This window comes from Azolla caroliniana, unplaced genomic scaffold (genome assembly GCF_043228905.1).
Source record: "Azolla caroliniana isolate FFs.n. ecotype wild unplaced genomic scaffold, voAzoCaro1.0.p SCAF_4, whole genome shotgun sequence".
Lineage (NCBI taxonomy): Eukaryota > Viridiplantae > Streptophyta > Polypodiopsida > Salviniales > Salviniaceae > Azolla > Azolla caroliniana.
In genome coordinates this window covers 7,996,712-8,016,389 of record NW_028230439.1, presented here as the reverse complement: position 1 = coordinate 8,016,389, position 19,678 = coordinate 7,996,712, and the positions used below count along the sequence as shown (strand labels likewise).

The 19,678-nt window shown below is 38.7% G+C and overlaps 1 protein-coding gene and 1 pseudogene across 1 annotated transcript; one reads left to right on the top strand and one right to left on the bottom strand.

Moving 5' to 3' along the window:
* Window positions 1–2,213: 2,213 nt before the first annotated feature.
* On the top strand, window positions 2,214–4,096 carry LOC147865026 (Mal d 1-associated protein). The gene is made up of 2 exons (XM_087317725.1): window positions 2,214–2,504; window positions 3,425–4,096. Exons 1-2 carry the CDS (start codon window positions 2,278–2,280, stop codon window positions 3,816–3,818), a joined length of 621 nt encoding a protein of 206 aa, XP_087173851.1. The 5' UTR covers window positions 2,214–2,277; the 3' UTR covers window positions 3,819–4,096.
* A 1,536-nt stretch (window positions 4,097–5,632) lies between these two features.
* Window positions 5,633–7,937, bottom strand: LOC147865025 (putative clathrin assembly protein At4g32285 pseudogene; annotated as a pseudogene).
* Window positions 7,938–19,678: the final 11,741 nt, after the last annotated feature.

Genomic DNA, 19,678 nt, shown 5'->3' with positions numbered 1-19,678 from the left:
ATATGGCAAGACTCGAACCCATGACCTTTTGTTACATGGGTCGAGCTCTTACCGTTAGGCTATGTTTTGTAATACGAAAGATATTATTTTCATTTAAGTTTTACTATAGAAAATTGATGTATATTCCAGATTTCTCTGGAACATTCTAGAAACTTCAGGAGTACTCCTCAGAACACTATAAAAGGAGGCACAAGGCATTATTTCGAACCAAATCGGTTCAACGCCAATCTTAAGCCTCCTAACTACTATTGTATATTCCCTTAACATAATATATATCTTTTGTTATCCTCATTCTCTCTCTCTCTCTCTCTCTCTCTCTCTCTCTTTCTCTCCCCTCACTCTTTCCTTCTCTTGAGAGTTCTACACCTCCCTCAGTACTAATCCTCATCTTTTAGTACTAATTCCTTCTTTGTTTTACTACTGTTCCTAACAATACTTCTCTATCTTAGTATTACTCCTAACAATATATGCTTGTAATCTCCCGAATATATTAGAAGATTATATGTTGTGTGCGTATGAGTGATAACACTCTCACCAACTCTATTTTGTCTATTCATTGATGAATTGGAAGAAATGGTTGCCAAGTTTGTAAATGAAGACAATGTTAAAGAAGTTGCAATTGGGAATGTTGTCATTATGCTTTTGCTATATGCGAATGATGTAGTGCTTTTTGCAAATACTTTAGGAGATGCGCAAAAGCTTATGAAGGCATTGGAAAAAATTTGCATGCATACTAAATTAAGTGTCAATAGCTTAAAACAAAGATTATTCTTGTGAATAGCCAAAAAAAAGATAAACCATGCATTATGTACAATAATGAGGCACTTGAATGTGTGGAAAGCTTCAAATATCTTGCCCTTGAAGTTCCTTCAAATCATACGGATTATGTGTGCTACACGTTGCTTAGAGGTAGGAAAACGAGCATATTATGCATTTGAGAACACATGCAATCGTGGAGATATTAAGTATTAGGTCCTCAAGAAATACCTTTTCAACACTTTGGTGACACCGGTGCTTCTCTATGGGGTGGAAGTATAGTCTAATGGTAGCATCCCTAAATCTACTTGGAAAGAGTTTGAAAATGTCCAAAAATATTTTCTTACGAAGTTTCTACAAATTAAGAAACAAACATTATACATCCTCCTCCTTGAGATGGGATCACATCCCATTGAGATCATGGCCATGGAAAGGGTTATTGAATACATGCTTAAGGTTCAAAAAAGTCATTCACATCAACTTCCTAGAATTGTATGAGAAGCAAGAAAAAATATCCAAAAGACGCATAAAAGCAAATTTTTGTGTTCCGGTTGGATGCAAGATATGAAAAAGTGGTTTGGTAGATGGGATTCAACACATTTGCTTCATGATGCATCACTAGATTCCTCTATTAATAAGGCCTTTTTGCAATGCCAATGTATCATGACATGGGAAAAATGTGGAGGCTCGCGCATCGCACATTATACTACACATGTTGCTCTTAGCTACAAAACCATATTTTTCGCGGAACGGGGAAACCGTACACTTCGATACATGTTAGAGCCCATCATGTTGTCTTCCATTCGAACCATTGCTTCCATGCGACCTAGCTCACATGCATTGTGATGTGAGATGGGACGTTGGGGCACAAGTGATGGGAGTGGTCGACTATGCACACTTTGCCGTAAACAAGTTCGAGAGTTTGAGTACCACACTTTGATACAATGGTCTGCCTTTAATCTTATTCGACTATGCTTTCCACACATCTTCGACCAAGCCCAATCCTTGGAAGAATTTCTCTCACAACCACAATGTGCACTCTCGATCGCAACATTCATTGGTAAAAGTTCTTGAACATCAACAATCGCTACTCACTTTCACACGTATCATGTGAAATGTAATATACTGTTATCAATGTATCTATCTAAGGTCTGTAGTCTATTAAGAAAATGGAATGTCCTAGACGACTATTTTTTTTAAATGTAATATTTTTGGTCTCATAGGTCATATTTGACACCTCCGAAGACGAGACGATAATATAATGTATATATTTATTTATCTATCTAAGGCCTGAAGCCTACTAAGAAAATGGAATGTCCTAGAAGACTCTTTTTTTAAATCAAGATTTTTTATTTTTATTTTTCTACTTTGGAATTATTGTCGTTTTTCTGTTTTCTGCTTCTTCTCAACATATCGCCATAGCCATCTGCAGACTTCCCCCCCCCCTTCCTTGCGTTTCCCTTCGTTAGACTGTGTGTGTGTGTTTGTGTGTGTGTGTGTGTGTGTGAGACAGGGAGAGCCATGTCTTGGAGACACTCTGGAGAAGGCGCCCTACCCTCGTTTCGTTTCTGTCCTTCTTCCTCTTCTTCACCAGTTTCTGCAGAACAAGGTAATCTTCAGCGATCTCAGGATTCTTGCTCCTACACCAGATCTATTGTGTCCAGATGCTTCACCGAACTGAACACCGATGGAAAACCCGTGAAGAAGTGCGAGAAAACAGAGCAACTCCTCAGAAATTGTATTGGAAGGTATGCCTTTTTCCCTTCTTTTTCCCTTCTTTTTATTTGATACCTTCTGTTTTGCTTTCCGTATCTGTGATTGTTTTTAAGCACTATCCTTTAATATTGTGTAATATATTTTATTTCTTCTCCGTTCAACACGGAAACGCATGTGAGGAAAATGAGAAAGGAATTCTGTTATTTTGCAATTCTCGGCTGCGAGATCTAGATATGTATATATTTGCATATGCATATATGTTTTTTCTTGGTCATATTACCTGGTGCATATGCACAGCAAAATACGCAGGAGGGAATAGAGAAAATATTGCTTTCCGCCTCTGCAGTATTGATCTTGACATCATTCACAGCTTGCCTTTTGTTGGTTTCTCATGTGCACTTGTGTAAGGAACAATAGTACACAATATTATGTAACAACTTTTGTATGGGAGGTCCAAAGGTATGCACAGATACATTCGGAACCAGGTGCTTCAATGCCCAGCAGAATAGGATTTCTTCTTTAAACTTGTTCCATATGGGAAAGGGAATCTTTTTTATAACGGAATTCGTGGATATGTAGAGAAATAAAGAAAAATTCAGTGTTTTTTCTCATGTTTTATTGAATAGGTACCTAGATGACTGGAAAAAATGATATATTTCCCAATTCATATGAAACGAGTAATGCTGCCCACTCAAATTCGGAAATCATCACCATTAGGCTCTAGTTTCCATATATATACATGTATATGTATACATATATATTTATTGATAAATTGAATAATTACTTTATTTATCGTGGTTCATATTAAAAGTATGATATTGCCAACTTAAATCCCACGTATCATTCGGTCTCTCTCACTGAGGAACTGTCACCATTAGATTATGGTTTCTTTATCTATATTGTTCCTTGGATATCTATCTTTATTTATCCTGATTCATGTGCTTACCTGCAGACCTCAAGAGATAGTGGAATCCAAAACTGAATACACAGAAGAAGACTTGCCAAATGGATGGACAACTCACAATTCAAATATTGAGAAAGATATGGAGGTTTTTCGGGGATTTCCATCATCTCAATTGAAACCATTTGAAGGCATGGATCCTTTCAGTAGAGGATTATCAGATGGGATGGACAGCTTCATGCAGGCTGCTGAAGAAATGATGAACAATGCATTTAATCAGTTAGGGTTTTATAGACTGGAAGATCGCGATAATCTTCATCCTGGTATTCAGAGAAGGATTCCTGGGAAAGGACTAAATAGAATTCCTGTAGAAGGATCTACAGAGAATAACTTACCTTCTAGGAAGGTAGAATTCAGTGATTTCAGAAGTTTTGATGAAGCTTAGCTCTCTGAATCTTGAGGCAAAAAATAAACAAGTCCGGTTATGTTGTAGAATTAACTAGTAAGGTTATGCTGTCAATTCTACATATTTTCAGGTGATTATTGTGTGACCTTGGTATCCTTCCTATGTAGAAACATTTTGTATTGTGCCTCCTATATTCACTTCCTTTTTGTGGTTGTCATCGTTCATGTTCTTGTTATTGTAAAAGATGTACTTTATAATGATGCAGATTATGTAATAAACGAGTTTAAAGCACTCTCAAGAGAGACGTGTTTTTATTACTTTGGTGGTTCTAGTTATAACCTTGACTGGGTGATAAATTTATGGGCGTCATGGCCATCTGCTTCATTGGCTTGATATATGTTGATTAGCATTTGTCTTTCTGTATCTAAATTGTAAGCTTTGGGATGGAATGAGCAAATTTGTAGTGTAGGAATCGTCTCTCATACTGGAGATTATTGTTACATACAGTGAGTGATCTCTTTATTATTTTATAACTATGATTCATAAAAGCTGCATTGTTACAACTTTGATTGAAGTACCAAAACATGGACTTTTATTGAAGACAACTAATTCAGCAAATCCTGCATTTGCAAAGCATGTATATCAAGATTTCCTTGGAAGGGATATGGGATTATCTAGAGTGTTCATTGTGAATGCCCGTGTAGTGTGATTATCATATTGTGATGAAGATGATCAGGGTATAAAACATGATGATCATGATGGATCATAGAGGTGCATAGATGAAGAAACAAGTTATCTCAGCACTTTAAAGTTCAAGAAGCAAATGTTATAGAAGTTCTGTTCGACATCGCAAGGTATTGAATTGAAAGATAGCACAAATAGTATTATTGTGAACCTCATGACCATGGAGAAACTGATGTTGGAAGAAACAGTTAACATCATTTACCCAAAAAAAAAAAACAGAGTTTACATCATTTCAGAAATTATGAAGGGGATAAAGGTGGAGACAGGAGTCATATGGTGTCTTGTGCCAACCCTTAATAGCTCAGAATGGAGTAAAAACTGGCTCACCTTTAAAGCTAAAGATGTAAGAAAGGTGAAAAGAAAAGACTGCTTGTCCATATATAAACATGAAAATATTTGCTGCATATACCAACACAAGTAATTGATGAGTTCATGCAGTATGCAGAATTAATTGCTTAAGTACCACAACCTGCAAGCAACATCAATTATGTGAACAGATTGGTTTTGCCTAACGAGCAAGAGGAAAGTATTCCATTCACTAAAAATGTCCTGTAATCTAGATGTACAACCAATTGAGTATCTCAACTGTCAAAAAACTTGTTCACAATTGAGTAAGAGGAAAGTAAAACCAAAATATCATATACCAATGGACATGATGAAAAGACTTTCTGAATATTCCATTCCCTAACAACAACCTATAATCTATACATTGGCACCTTACTTGTGTACCTTTAACAGTCAAAACATTGTCACAGAGAAAACAAGCTTTTGATAGATATGATCCAGGAATGCTTTATCGAAGACAACTAGATGATGACAACGCTTGTTCATACACCAACTTATTGATGTTCTTGTGTTTGAATTGGATGCTTCAGAACTTCTGCTATGCATTCAAGCTTGCATATTGTATAGATAAAAAAAATTACACCCGCAAAAATAAATAGTATCCAACTGGGATTAGCTCGACTCTAGAAGTGTCACAGCTAAAACCAAAACGGATGTGCTTCACATGATATTTGTAACACAAACAGATGCTATTCTTCAATAGCAATACAGCAGACCTGCCACACAGGCAAGCTTGTTCAATGGAATAGTATTTGCTCCCAAGAAATTGGAAAATTATATATTATGCATTACATAGCATGAAATAAAACACACAAAAGATGGTAATATTAAAGCAAGCAGTTTCAACCTCGTCGAATCTAACGAGCAGATCAGCATATACATATATATGGTAGCTATATGTTGTATATCTGTAGAAGGAAAAAAAATATCACATCAAAACTTGATAAATTTTGAAGATTCCACAGTCCAAGTAAGATTCCCTTGTTTCTCTGAGAAGAAAATCTTCATGGTGATTCAAAGATTCCCATGTGATGCAGTGGTAGACGACGGCCGAGATCTAGCGAAAAAAAGGGTTATGGCCGCCACCGTAGTTCGAGACTGAATAAATATTGGGTTGTTGAAAAGCGCCAGTAGTGCCGAACGGGTTGTTCGGGTATTTGGCCATACCCATATAACCACCTTGAGGATGACTCATTTGCTGATATTGCAGCCATTGCTGTTGTTCTTGAACAAGGAGCTGCTGTTTATGTCTCATTTCTGACATTTGCACATAGGGAGGTGGTGGCACTGCCACCGAGGCAGCGAAGGGGTCCTCAGATAAGGCAGTGGCTGCAGAGGGCGGGGCCGGGAGGGCCAAAAAGTTGCTTTGGGCATGACCCGGCATCGCCACACTGCTCGCACTCCCAGCCGGTGCAACTGCTGCCATTGTCTTCTGCCGAGTCTCCGCTTGCTCATACAAGCTCTCCAATAGCAAGTTGTTGAACCCACCTGCCAAGGACGCATTCACACTTGGCTTCGAGATCTCGCTCTCGGCCTCTATCAGCGCGAGCTCCCATCCCGCCATCCCGTTACTGATTGTCGATATCGTCGGACGCCCATTTCCACTTTCCTCTCCATTCGATGATGAGAATGCCTCCCATTTCGTGTTCACCTTTGTTTCTGCCCCACCGGAAAACAAGGCCAATGCTAACTTGTTCTCATGCTCTTCCGTCGACATCGGAGGCTCGTGGATATTGATAAGGTCTTCACCTTTCTTGTTCGTTACATGATGGTTTGCTTGTTGTTGTGGATAGGCTTCTCGAACCGTGGATGCACTAGAGGAAGAAGAAGACTCGTCCGCAGTAGCAGCAGCTGGAAGAGGAGGCGCGGGCAATGCTTTCATCCCATTGATTTCATAGCTCTCTTCTTCTTCTTTGTCGTTCCGAGGGCTTCGGGGGAGGGGGCTGTGAGACCTTCTGGCCGAGACGGTTCGGTTATGCAAAAAGTCGTCCATCACCTCGAGTGTCTCAGCCGATACCTTCTCAACCACAGGGTACTCGGTCGTCCGGCACACCCCTAGTGCCTTGCAGAAGCTGTAAAAAGCAATGAGTTCATCGATCTGCTTAGCTGCTTTAGTATAGATATCAAATGCCCTATTACACTCGCGTGGCTCCATGTCAAAGAAAGCATCGTGCAAGATAGCTAATCCATCACGGATGTCCATGTAAAGTAAAAAGCTCTCTCTAACAACTGGGTAGAGGGCAATGTTCACAAGACGGTTCACTTTCGCGATGCCGGAGGGTCGGCAAGCAAGAACCCGCTCTAACAATCGTTGGAAAATGACAAAATTCTCCATGAGCTCATCTGCCCTCATATCCTTAACTGCCTTAACTTTCGGCTCTTTCTTCCTTTGGTCCTCCTCCTCAGGATCTCGAGACAAATATCCATCATTGTAGTAGCTACTATCACTATATTCATAGTGCTTAGAAGAAGCCGAGTAGTTGTTGGAAGACCTGTGTTGATTTGGCTTCGGTTTCGTGGCTGCAAGGAGGCCACCCATCGAGCAGGAATCCAGGCGGTCATCGAGATACCGGCCATAAGCTTGGATGAAAGCCGAGTAATCCCATCCATTGGATTCAGATTCATCCCGGAAATCAGAGACATTTAGAATACGCATACCTCGGGAACGGGCCGAGAGCCGTAGCTCTGCTTCGAAGGAAGGGTTGCCATCGCGTAGGAGGCGGTGAGCCAACATTAGGGATTTGATGGCGACGATCCATGTGCGTGTCTTGGACAGTCGGCGCCCAATCCCAGCCACACACGCAATCACATGGGAGCGAGAGTAGGAGATGAGGTGGAGGACCTCCTGCACATACTTCTCTTCCATGGGTAATTCTTCGTGGCTCGTGGCTTTTAAAATGGCCACATCCAGGTCAGGGATGCCTGTGCTCGATACCTTTGCTAGCGATATACTCGTCTGATCCTTCAGAGCTCCGATCGCGTTCCGAAGCTTGATCTGCATTGGGGCCATATTCGATACCCTACCTTCCTTTCCTTTCGACAGACGCTGGTTTTCTCTTGGATCACCAGGTAGGTGGGTGGGTAGGTGTGACTAGGGCAAGGCACGGAAATGTACGGATAGAGCTATAGGTAAGGGGGTATTGGGGCAAATGGCTATGTGCTGTTCTGTAGATCTGATACCTTGACCAGGTATGGCTGTGGCTGTGGCTGTGGCTATGGCTGTGGCTATGGCTGTGGTTGTGGCTATGGCTATGGCTATGGCTATGTAGTGAAGACCCCCCTGTTGTGATTGAGAAGTAAAGGATCAAAACGGAGGAGGGTTGGATCTGGGGCAGGAGGTTTGGGAAGGACAGATCTGAAGAGGATGATGATGGATCATGAGGAAGACCAAAAACGAAGAAGAAGAAAAAAGGGAGGAGCCTCTTTGTTTCTCTTCCTCTCTCTGTTCTGTGTCTTTGTCTTTGTCTTTGTCTTTGTCTTTGTCTTGTGGCGATGGATGGATTATTTTTTTGGGTCTTCGCCTTTCTCTGTCTCTCTGCGTTTTTCAGCTTTTAATTTGGGGAAAAGGAGAAAAACTGAAACGAAGAAGCAACAACACAACAGTAGGCACCGGGTCAATCGAATAAAAGTCCTCCCCCCCCCCCCCCCCACATACATACAAATACATACATACATACATACATACATACATACATATATCACACATGCATGCATGCATGCATGATCATTGATGCATACATATCACACACATACACACCAAAACAAAAAACAAACTCTATTTACAATACAAACACAATCAATAATAAGCTCATCTCAGAACCATCTATACAACATATAAACCCAAAAGAAGAAGAAGAAGGAAATATGAACAAACATCAGTAAGCCCAAAATTGAAAAGGATCTTCTTCTTCTGCTGCTGCTTTTGTTGTTCCGAGTCTTCATCCACATGCACACCCCATCCGGCACCATCTCTCCTTCTTTTCGCCCGACCGACCCCCACCCAACCACTCATGCCCTAAATCACGCGTCCAATGCCACCCTCAGTAACACTGACCTCCCCCACACACACCCTTCTTGCATACCTACTCCCTGCTCTCTTTTATGCACGTTGTCATTAACCTCCTCCTTATCGATTGGTTTCCAAACCCTGCCACGCCAGGATAGCCCAACCCAACCCAACCTATTTTGTTGCATTCCCCTGTATCGAGATTAGAACACTTGGTTTGCCTCCATATTGCAATTGCTTCTTCAACTCCTCCCTTCCCTATTGTTCGGCTTGTTAGTGTGATGGATGGGTGAGACGAGTCTACTCTGTGTTCGATCCTTCACCAGTTGACTCTACGATTTTACATGCTCCTTTGCTCTTGATACGTCTGATCGTTTTCATCCATTGTAGTTGATGATCTATTTTCGGTTACAATCTGGAGTCTCCCCCTTTTATAGGGTCTCCATTAGATTATTTTGCTATTCATTACCCCTAAAGTCCTCCCACATTCGTTTGTCTTAATGAGGGGGGGAGATGTTGTGCTTCAAACCATCACCCAATAATAAAGATCATAGCTACAATATCCTAATCATGCTCTAATATTACTAGAACGTGCTCAAACAATATCGCATGCACGTTTTGGGGTTTTTACTTGAGAGCTATTGAGATTACAAACATTGCTCTTATAAATTTGTGTATATAAAGCGTATATTGAAGACATTGCTCTTATAAATTTGTGTATATAAAATATACCTCCTCTTCACAACCCATTTTTAATACAGTTACCAAGAGCAGTTACCAAGAGTACATCAGTCCTCCTCCCAGTGAATTGTATATCTCCAAAATGATAACAAATAAATAAACAACATTGTGTGTAAGGAACCCAACTTTACATTGATGTGATTACATATAATAGATTCCTATGAAAACGATACGCATGATTTTAGAGCATGTTTTTATGTACTTAATAATGGACATGTATTTACCTCATGCCTTATGTACTAGTTTTCATCCTATCATTGTTCTAATACAAAAATGAGATTTTTATTATTGTATATGGTATTTTCCTTGGCTACCGGCATAGAACGTTTTAAACATCATCCCTTTTACCAATGCCTTTATCATGCTCGAACGAATTCCACATACAAAACATCCATTGCTTACATGTAAACCATTCATATGCACAACATTTCTGCTTAGGTACATATTAGGACCAAATACTAGCATGTAATCATTTTCTTTCTCTAGGAGCATGGATAAAATATCAAGGTATGTATGCCCTTGATAAATAGAAAAGGGACATTATTTACACTGATTAAGTGAAACGAGAAAGCTATGGTTCTAATTAATCAAACGTGCATTGAAATTACAACCACAAAATAATGAACTTATGACCTTGAGGTACATTGTTGAAACATTAGCCTCCCAAGGACAATCTAATTTGCTTGACTACTTAGAATGGTAGTATGTCCATTCCTAATGCATTACTTCTTAATTGAATCCAAATTGTAATACTAGTTATTTAAGAAGACATGACGATGAGGCTTAACTTTGTAATACTTGTCCATAAGTATTCCAAACCCACTAAGGGCGCCTTTTATGCAACATCCAATAGAATGGATATTTTTAAAACTCTCTTAATAGTTTACCTATTGAGGAATATTTGAATTTTGAACTAAGCATAATTATAGTACCTAAATCGTATCTCCTTTATTGAATGTTGAATTAATCTAACTTTCCAAGAGGAAGAGGGCTCGATTCATTCCAATGCTAGGTTTCGAAATTCAATTTCTAGCATTTCATTCCAAATTTCACTTCCTCATATTACACCAAACTATTCTTAAAAATCTACGAAACACAATCAAGTGTTTTTCCTTATAGTTGACTTTGTACTACAATTATACACAATGTTACCAAATGGTCTACATTGCCATGTTTGGTCAAATGTACTACAATTGTACACAATGTTACCAAATGTTCTACATTGCAATGTTTGGTCAAATGTACTACAATTATACACAATGTTACCAAATGGTCTACATTGCAATATTTAGTCAAAAGTGTTTTTCCTTGTAGTTGACTTTATACTACAATTATATCTAATGTTACCAAATGGTGTGCGTTGCAACGTTTGGCAAATGCGCCCATTAGTTTTTACTTTTAGTTGATACATTTTGTTTTTGTTTTTGTTTTTACTTTTACCTTTCAATTGTGCAATAATTTGAGACTTGATTTGGCATAATCAAATCCTCCAAGAGGAAGAGGATGGAACCAGGGTTGAACCAATTATCTATTGGATTGTGTCAAATTCTCCATCATTGAGCTATCTACCTACTTTTTCTAGCTGTGAGTTGATTCACTTCCAAGTATTGAAACAAAACACAATAAAAGTTTTTTTTTTTCCTTGTAGTCGAATTTGCACCACAATCATACATAATGTATTGTTAGCTTCTACACATGGCTTAACCTAATCCTCTAGAAGACAAAGAGGGCACAATTGAGGTTGAACTAGTGACCAAATGAACTTCAACTTATTGCTCTGCCTTTGAGCGATACACACAACTTTTTTTCAATTGTCCCTTGCCTCTCCCTCAATGTAGCAAACTGCTTTTGTTATGGTGCCTAATGACAAATTTTCGACGCATAGAAATTATCAAAGCCTCATTGGCACCATGAGTGTTAACTCTCATAGAGCCTTCACACTCACTTGCACTTGAACACATGACACTAATTGAAGTTGAATTATGAGATCAAATTGCGTAAAAAAAGAAGGCATGTAAGGTATGCAATGAAGGCTTAGTATTGGATGAATATCACTTGCTTTCCACATGCTCACCATATAATGCAATTCGCAAAAGTTATGATGACATATTAATGGCAGGTGATAACTCGAGTGGCATACCTAAGTCACACCATCTAGTAGGTTGAGGTCATGTATGTATTCCCTATTTATACATAAAGACTTTGTTGTCAAAGTAAGAATATCCTTGCCTAGAAAGAGATACACATCAAGAAAACTCAATGTATATGTGGGTACCATGGGTCCATATTGGCCACTTTATGAATGTTAAAATAAGGAAATTGGTAAATTCACAGTTTTTTCTGTATTTTCACAGTTTTTTTGAGGGGATGGAATCTGGCTATCATTAAAAAAAACTGTGAATTTACCAATTTCCTAAAATAATCTCGTTCTCCCTCTAAATGTCAACCTTGAATGTTGGTCTCAATATAAGGCAAGAATGCCTATTGATCATATCCAACCTTATCTCATTACCAATATGAGTAGTAATGCTCGTAGAGCCCTCACGCTACTTTGCACTCGACCTCACGAGTCACAAGTTAGGTATTGAAGTTGCATCGTGGTATCAAAATGTAACGAATTTGAGGGCATGTAAAGTATGCAATGAAGGCACGGTAGAGGATGAGTGCGATTCATTCAAGATATGACGACATATTAAGAGGGAGTGATAACTTAAGTGCCATACTTAAGACACCACCTAGAAGGTTGACCTCATATGTGAATGCCTTATTCACGCATAGAGACATTGTGCTTCAATGTATGAGTACCCTTTTTTAGGAAGGAGACACATATCAAGAACATGTATACTTTGGTCCCATAGGTCAAAATTGGCCTCTTTATGGATGATAAAAATTCTAATAAATTGTATCTATCTATATATCTATTTATCTTTTTTTGTAAGTACCTTACCCTAGTGGTAAGTTGTTATACCACAAGCACTATGTCTTGGGTTTGAAACCCGATTATCTCACTTTGTATTAGATATATATCTATCTATATATATTTTATTGTAAGTACCTTACCCTAGTGGTAAGTTGTTACACCACAAGCATTGTGTCTTGGGTTTGAAGTCGAATTATCCTACCAGTCTATTAAATATCTATCTATTTATCTTTTATCATAAGTACCTTACCCTAGTGGTAAGTTGTTACATCTCAAGCATTATGTCTTGGGTTCGAAGCCCAATTATCTCCCCTCTTTAGTACATATCTATCTATCTAGGGTAAGTTGTTACACCACAAGCATAATGTCTTGGGTTCGAAACCCAATTACCTCACCTTTCTATTACATATCTACCTATATTTTTATTATAAGTACCTTACCCTAGTGGTAAGTTGTTACACCACAAGCATTATTTCTTGGGTTTGAAACCCAATTATCTCAACTCTTTATTACATACTTCATATATATCACTTTTAATTCACTAGAAGCCACTATGGAATGTAGGGGTTGAACCCATGACCTCCTACAATGGTCTCCATTTGGGCAACCCTCTCTCTCTCTCTCACACACACACACAAAGTAAACATAACACACTTTACAACAACAAAAGTTCATTGCTGCTAAGATATATGAACCTTTCATTATTACATACACCATGCCCTTAATGAGTACTTATTCAGCTCAAATTATGAGAAGCTTATTAGCAAATAATCATGTTTTTAACCTTTGTCTCTAACACAACTGTTTTCCTCTTCCTAGGTCGCATTTGTTTAGCCTCCAACCAAATTGCGACTTGTAATAGATGTATTGGTTGGGTCAATGCTACTTACTTAATGTATTAGTGTGTGTCCCCTCTATAACCAAATTTACTTGAACCATGTCGTAATGTACTTGTGAGTCCTTGAACCAACTTTCTTGCTTCATCGTTTGAGGGCATGCGTTGATATTGATGCATCTTCATCTTTCTTTCACCTTGCTTTCACACTTGCATATTTGACAAGTTTGTGCATGGTCTACTTGTTCTTACTTAGACTTTTTCCTTCATCTTCATATATTCCCCATGCTATAGAAAGAAAGAGAAGGACAATCCATCCTGTAACATTTGATCTTCAAGAAGGTAAATAAAATCTATCTATGGACATATATTCCTTCTCTATCAACACATGCACACACAAAATTTTATACATATGTATGGAAACTATACAAACCAAAGTAATCAAAGTCTTTATGTTGAATTATGAGCAGACTAGTTTGTTTATGGGATGGGGTTGTATGCACTTGTCCAATTGTTGCATAACATTGATAAGTGTCTCTTATAGCATTACCTTGAAAAGGAAATTCCTATTGTTCTCAACTCCATGCCTTGTGGCTAAGATGCTTATAGTATTGTAAACCATGATTCTAGGAGCAAAATGTTGTGCAAATGATCTCAAACTCAACTTACAAAAAGTGTTTTGAATAGTTGGCCATGGCTTCAACATTAGGATTGCCTCTTTACCATTATACAAGCATGTTTATACACTTGAACTTTATCACGCTCTAAAATTTTACTAGAATTCATAAACAGTTACTTGTGGCAACATGGAATTTCTCTTACAAGCTATAGAGTGAATTTGCATGATATTGTGTTGCAGTGCACGATATATTGTTTATTACTAAGATGTATAACAATTTCTAAGTGTCTATGTCCACCACATATCATAAAAAATGTTGGTTTTAAGGAATCATCAAAACAATTCAACATTTTTTTTTTCCCAAAAAAAATTATTCTTCATTAGTAGAACTTTTGCATACATGTTGAAATGTTTAGGCGGAAAACATTACAATGGCTCTAGCCATGATGACCTATAACAAACCACAAAGAAGCCGAGTGAATGACTAAAAAGAATGACATTAGCCATCCTACATGTAATGAACGTCTAGCAAAACCCCTTTTTGAGGATGATTCATCTTGACCTTCTTCCATTGAACAATCAACACATGCTGGTGCATTCGAATTAGCTGAAGAATTCTCTACACTGTGGAAGGAATGATTTATCCTCAGAATGTTCCCTAATTTTACTTTGAGAAGGATAACCTTGACGTGAATTCTCCACACAAGAATCTCTTCAACACGCTTGGCAAATTTCTGTACTTCAGCACCTACTTCAATTGTTGCATTTGTAGACACCAAAATGTCCATGATGCCCATGGAGTTGTTTTCTCAACATTTGTGTACCTAAATGTCCACATGAGGTTCCCCCAATTCTTTTTTGTTTTCTTCAGTTTTTGCCTCATTTAACATCTTTGATTGAACATCATTTCCACGGTATGTGGCTTATACTTTACTTGCATTGCGTTGAAGTTCTAAATTGCAGAATTCAGAATATATTGGAGAATAGGACTTTGGAAGTGTTAATTCAATACCATTCTACTCAGTACCATGATACCCCTCGCCAAATACAACAATCACCTGGAAAAGAAAATGATTCTACTGTCCTCGTCCCCTCATGAAAGTATGCTTCAGCCCCCAACAACGACATTGCTCATCCTTATCAAACAAAGAGAATATGTGTCCTTTTCCCCAACCAACATGTCACCGATTACCACCAACGTTCACATCAACCATCTCGCCGTAGACTAGCAAAGTCCTGTACATACCAAAACACATAATGACATTACTCTCTTGATCCCCTCATGAAATTCTGCTTCTTCCCCCGACACCATCGTCACTCATCCTTTACTAAAATAGACAGTGTTCTTCATTTACCACATCAACCGTCTGTTTGTTTACCACCAAAGTCCTGTACAAACAAAAATAAAAAACTAGTTTAGCCCCCAACACCACCACGATTCACTCATCCTTAGAAAATAGAAAATTTGCTTCAATGACTATATCAACCATCTCGTTGTATACCACCAAGGACCTATACCTACAAAATTAGAATGAGACTACTCTCTAATCCCCTCATGAAATTATGCTTCATCCCCTTATAGTTGATACAACTTAGGAGCAATCCAAATGTTTCATCTTGAGCACGAACTTCATCAAATAGATGTGGTATACATGTATCATGAACAACACTAGGCACATATGCATGAGCAAATGCATTATGGACACTCGGTTTACATTCATGTGTAGATGCATGAAGGACACTTGGTGCATATGATAATAAATGGCAATGTGGCCTTTAATCTTACATCCACTATGCCTAATCGCAAGGATCTCTCTCTGACATGTTGTCGATCTTAGTTTTCTTTCATTTATCTTTATCTCTGTCCCCCATCTAACTCCGTTAATTGTTGTAAAACAACTCAAGTATAGTTCACTAGCCCTTTTTAATTTATTGTAAATGGATTGAAATATTTCCATCTTTATGTATTAAAATTTGTGTATTGGGATAAAGAATTGTAATTTGTGATCATTGTAATTCAAGATCAAATAAGGATTGTTATGAAAATTTCATCTCAATAATATGAGAATCGGTTGTTAAAACTGGAAAAGAGAGAAGGAGAAAGAGAAAGTGTAACTTTATCAAGAGTAGGAAGATAGTTACAACTAACTAATACAACTTGGGAGCCAAAGGCTAGTGTTGAAGCAAAAGGCTTAGTCTTGATCACCTCTTTAAATAGATTTCATATACATGAAGGATATTAGGCTCACATGCATGAATAGATGCATGAAGGACACTTGGTTTATATGCGTGAATAGATGCAAGAAGGTAACTAGGTGCACATGTGATTGTGGGACCATGGATGCGTGTAAGGTATACACTCTCTCATGAGTCAATATGTACAAAAATGATAACTTTGTAATGGTTTAAATTTAACCTATGTTCCACAAGGTCATGGGTTCATATCTCTGTGTGGCATGGTGGTCACGACACCATGCTAGAAACAATTTAACCCATTTTCCACAAGGTCATGGGTTGAAATCTCTATGTGGCATGGTAGTCATGATAGCATACTAGAAATTGCACCCTAAACCCTAAACTTCATATTTGTAGATCTAGGTGACTGGCATCATTGTCTTATGTCTTCCATCAACAATGGGACAAAAGTCTTGGATAAAAAAACAAGTCACAAACAGAAGGATTTTAATGTATAAAGGGAGTCAACCCCCTAATACCGAATACCAGAAACTCCAGTGCCTTATCATTAGAACTACCTTCATGCTTTGGAAGGACAAATTTATACAAGAGCGAAATGAAGAGTTTTACTGAAATTATAATAAGCATAACAACAACAACAACAATAAAACTAAGTTGAACTTTCAGGCAATTCCAATTACTCGAAGGTATGATATTTCATTTAGAAGTATTTGCTAGCTAATCCACAAAAATAGCCATATAAAATAAGTGTATAATTCTCTCTCATTTTCAATGAAAATCTTTTACCAGATTTCTTGTTATTCTTAATACCAAGAATCTTTTATCCTAGTTATTAATTATCTAAAGGATGGGACCCTTGGGTATGCTTTACTCAAAGGGAAAAAATAACACCCTTTTCCCTCAAGGAAACCTCTAGGTAAGGGAGAACATAGGAGGAAATAAATGAGCGACAAAGGGAAGACGACTGGAAGAAGGAGAATGATACCCAATCTCCTAACAATGCAATAACAAAAGTTGTTGCCACTATTATAGTTGTTGAGCGCCATTGACCAACACTCAAAGCCAAGCTCGCAACCTCGACATTGACTTAGGGCTCGGCCACATGAGCCTATGTTTCCCACCCACACATCATCAACATTCCTACTTACACATTTCTTATTATTCGTATACATACATACATACATACATACATACATACACAAACACATACATATTATGCTAAAAACACTTATTCATACACAAATACACATTGTATTGCTCGTATATTTATTTACACTCATGTAACCACAATACTATGTATGGGTATGCATTCGTGAATAACACAATAAGCTAGGGCAAATTCAAATATTAATAACCTAAATGGGTTGCCATTCATTTGCGTATACATTCTCTAAAAGGAAATTTTCGAAGTGCTCCAACACGTTGGAAGTGGGAAATTATTCACTCATAATCCTTCATGAGGGATGCCATCTTCTTTGGACTAGGTTCTTGGTGGTCCCACTCACCTTTCACATACACAAGTAAAATGTCCCTTTCCTTCACTTCATAGTATGAGAAGTCAACTTTGTTTGGCTACTTCTTTGGTTATCACCAAAAGCATCTTCTCATGGAAAACTATATCACTACTCTTGATCATAAATGGCAATTCGAAACAACATAATGTTGCCTAAACTTGACATCAAGTCCATACACAAGGGATATGCAAGATACAATAATCTACCATTGCTCAAGATCTCTATATTGTTGCAAGGATCATTAAATAGTTATCACATGTATTGCGACAACAACACCGGGACATTTGAAACAGGTAATATGTTGCAATTTGAGAATGCCACATAAAAAAAAAAACCAAAAAAGACAAAAAATAGGTTGATTCACAAGAAGGGTATGCACATGCGTAAAGGAGATTTAAAAATACTTCATAAATATATTGATTTTTAACATGTGGAAAAATTGTGGCATGTCCAAAAACACCTAAATAATTGGCCAGCCAAACTTACAAAATAGTATACAAAATGACTAACACCTAAATCGATATATAGTCAGTATTTGACAGTTTAATCTAGTTTATGTCACAGACACACCAACCTTAGACTACAACAAAGCATAGATGACGAGGCTACGACCGATAATAAGGTTACGAACGTGGAACTCGGCGTGATGGGGATAGAAACTCGGGAACTTGGGAGCGACAAGATGAGGAACTTAAGATGCTAGGAACAATACAAGAGCATAAAGACAAAGATGTAAATTAAGGAGAGAAGATGGGGCGAAACGAGTATACTAGATTGATGTGTCAATGACTGGTGTTGAATCCCTTGAAAGGGACCAAGGAGGTTACAAGTATTTATATTGTGAGTCTAAGTACATGCATTAGAATATTCTGGAGAATATTTGAGAGAATATTCTAGAACCCTCTAGAACCTTCTAATTCTAGAACTTTTTAAAAACTCCGAACTTGAAATATGAAACATAATTCACGACCATGTACTTGGATGTGTTGGTTACAATATAACACTGACTATAATACAAGAGGTCAAGAGTTCGAATCTTGACATAGTTGTTGTCATGTCTGCGACATTATCCTCCCCTTTATGGCACACCTTTTCGAAAGCACAGTGTAGGGGTGAACAGGAAGTGGTGGGCGTGAAAAACCATGTGTTGTCCTCACTGGAAACACGAACATCAACGGACGTGAGTGACCATGTGCAGTCCTCATCGGGAACATGAACGAGCATGACTGACCATGCAGTCCTCACCGGGAACTGGAACATGAACGAGAGTGAGGGAACTAGAACACACACAGGAGGGAGCGACCATGTGGTCCTCACCGAGAACTTGAACACGAGCGGGCATGAGCAACCATGTGTGGCCCTCACTGGGAATCGGAACGTGAGCGACCATGTGCGGTCCTCACTGAGAACTAGAACACGAGCGGACGTGAGCAACCATGTGTGGCCCTCACCGGGAATTAGAATGTGTTCGACCATGTGCGGTCCTCATCAGAAACATGAACAGGCGTGAGCAACCATGTGGTCCTCGTCAGGAACTGGAATACAAATACCAACGGGCATGAGTGACCATGTGCGGTCCTCACATGGAACACAAACACCAACATGCATGAGGGACCATGTCGGTCCTCGCCGAGAGTTGGAACACAAACACCAATGGGCGTGAGCAACCATGTGCGGTCCTCGCCGAGAGTTGGAACACGAACACCAACGAGCGTGAGCGACCATGTGTGGTCCTCACTGGGAACTGGAACATGAACAACAACAGGCATGAGCAACCATGTTGGTCCTTGCCAGGATCTGGAGCACGAACAATAGCTAGAGTGAGAAACCATGTGCGGTCCTCATCGGAAACTGGAACCCGAATACCAACGGGCGTGAGTGACCATGTCGGTCCTCGTTGAGAGTTGGAACATGAACACCAACGGGCGTGAGCGACCATGTGTGGTCCTCACCGAAAACTGGAACATGAAAAACAACGG

Excerpts from the sequence above, each read along its gene's own strand:
- LOC147865026 (XM_087317725.1), top strand. The coding sequence starts at position 2,278 with ATGTCTTGGAGACACTCTGGAGAAGGCGCCCTACCCTCGTTTCGTTTC. Across the intron at positions 2,505-3,424 it reads CTCAGAAATTGTATTGGAAG|ACCTCAAGAGATAGTGGAAT; the intron begins GTATGCCTTTTT and ends GCTTACCTGCAG.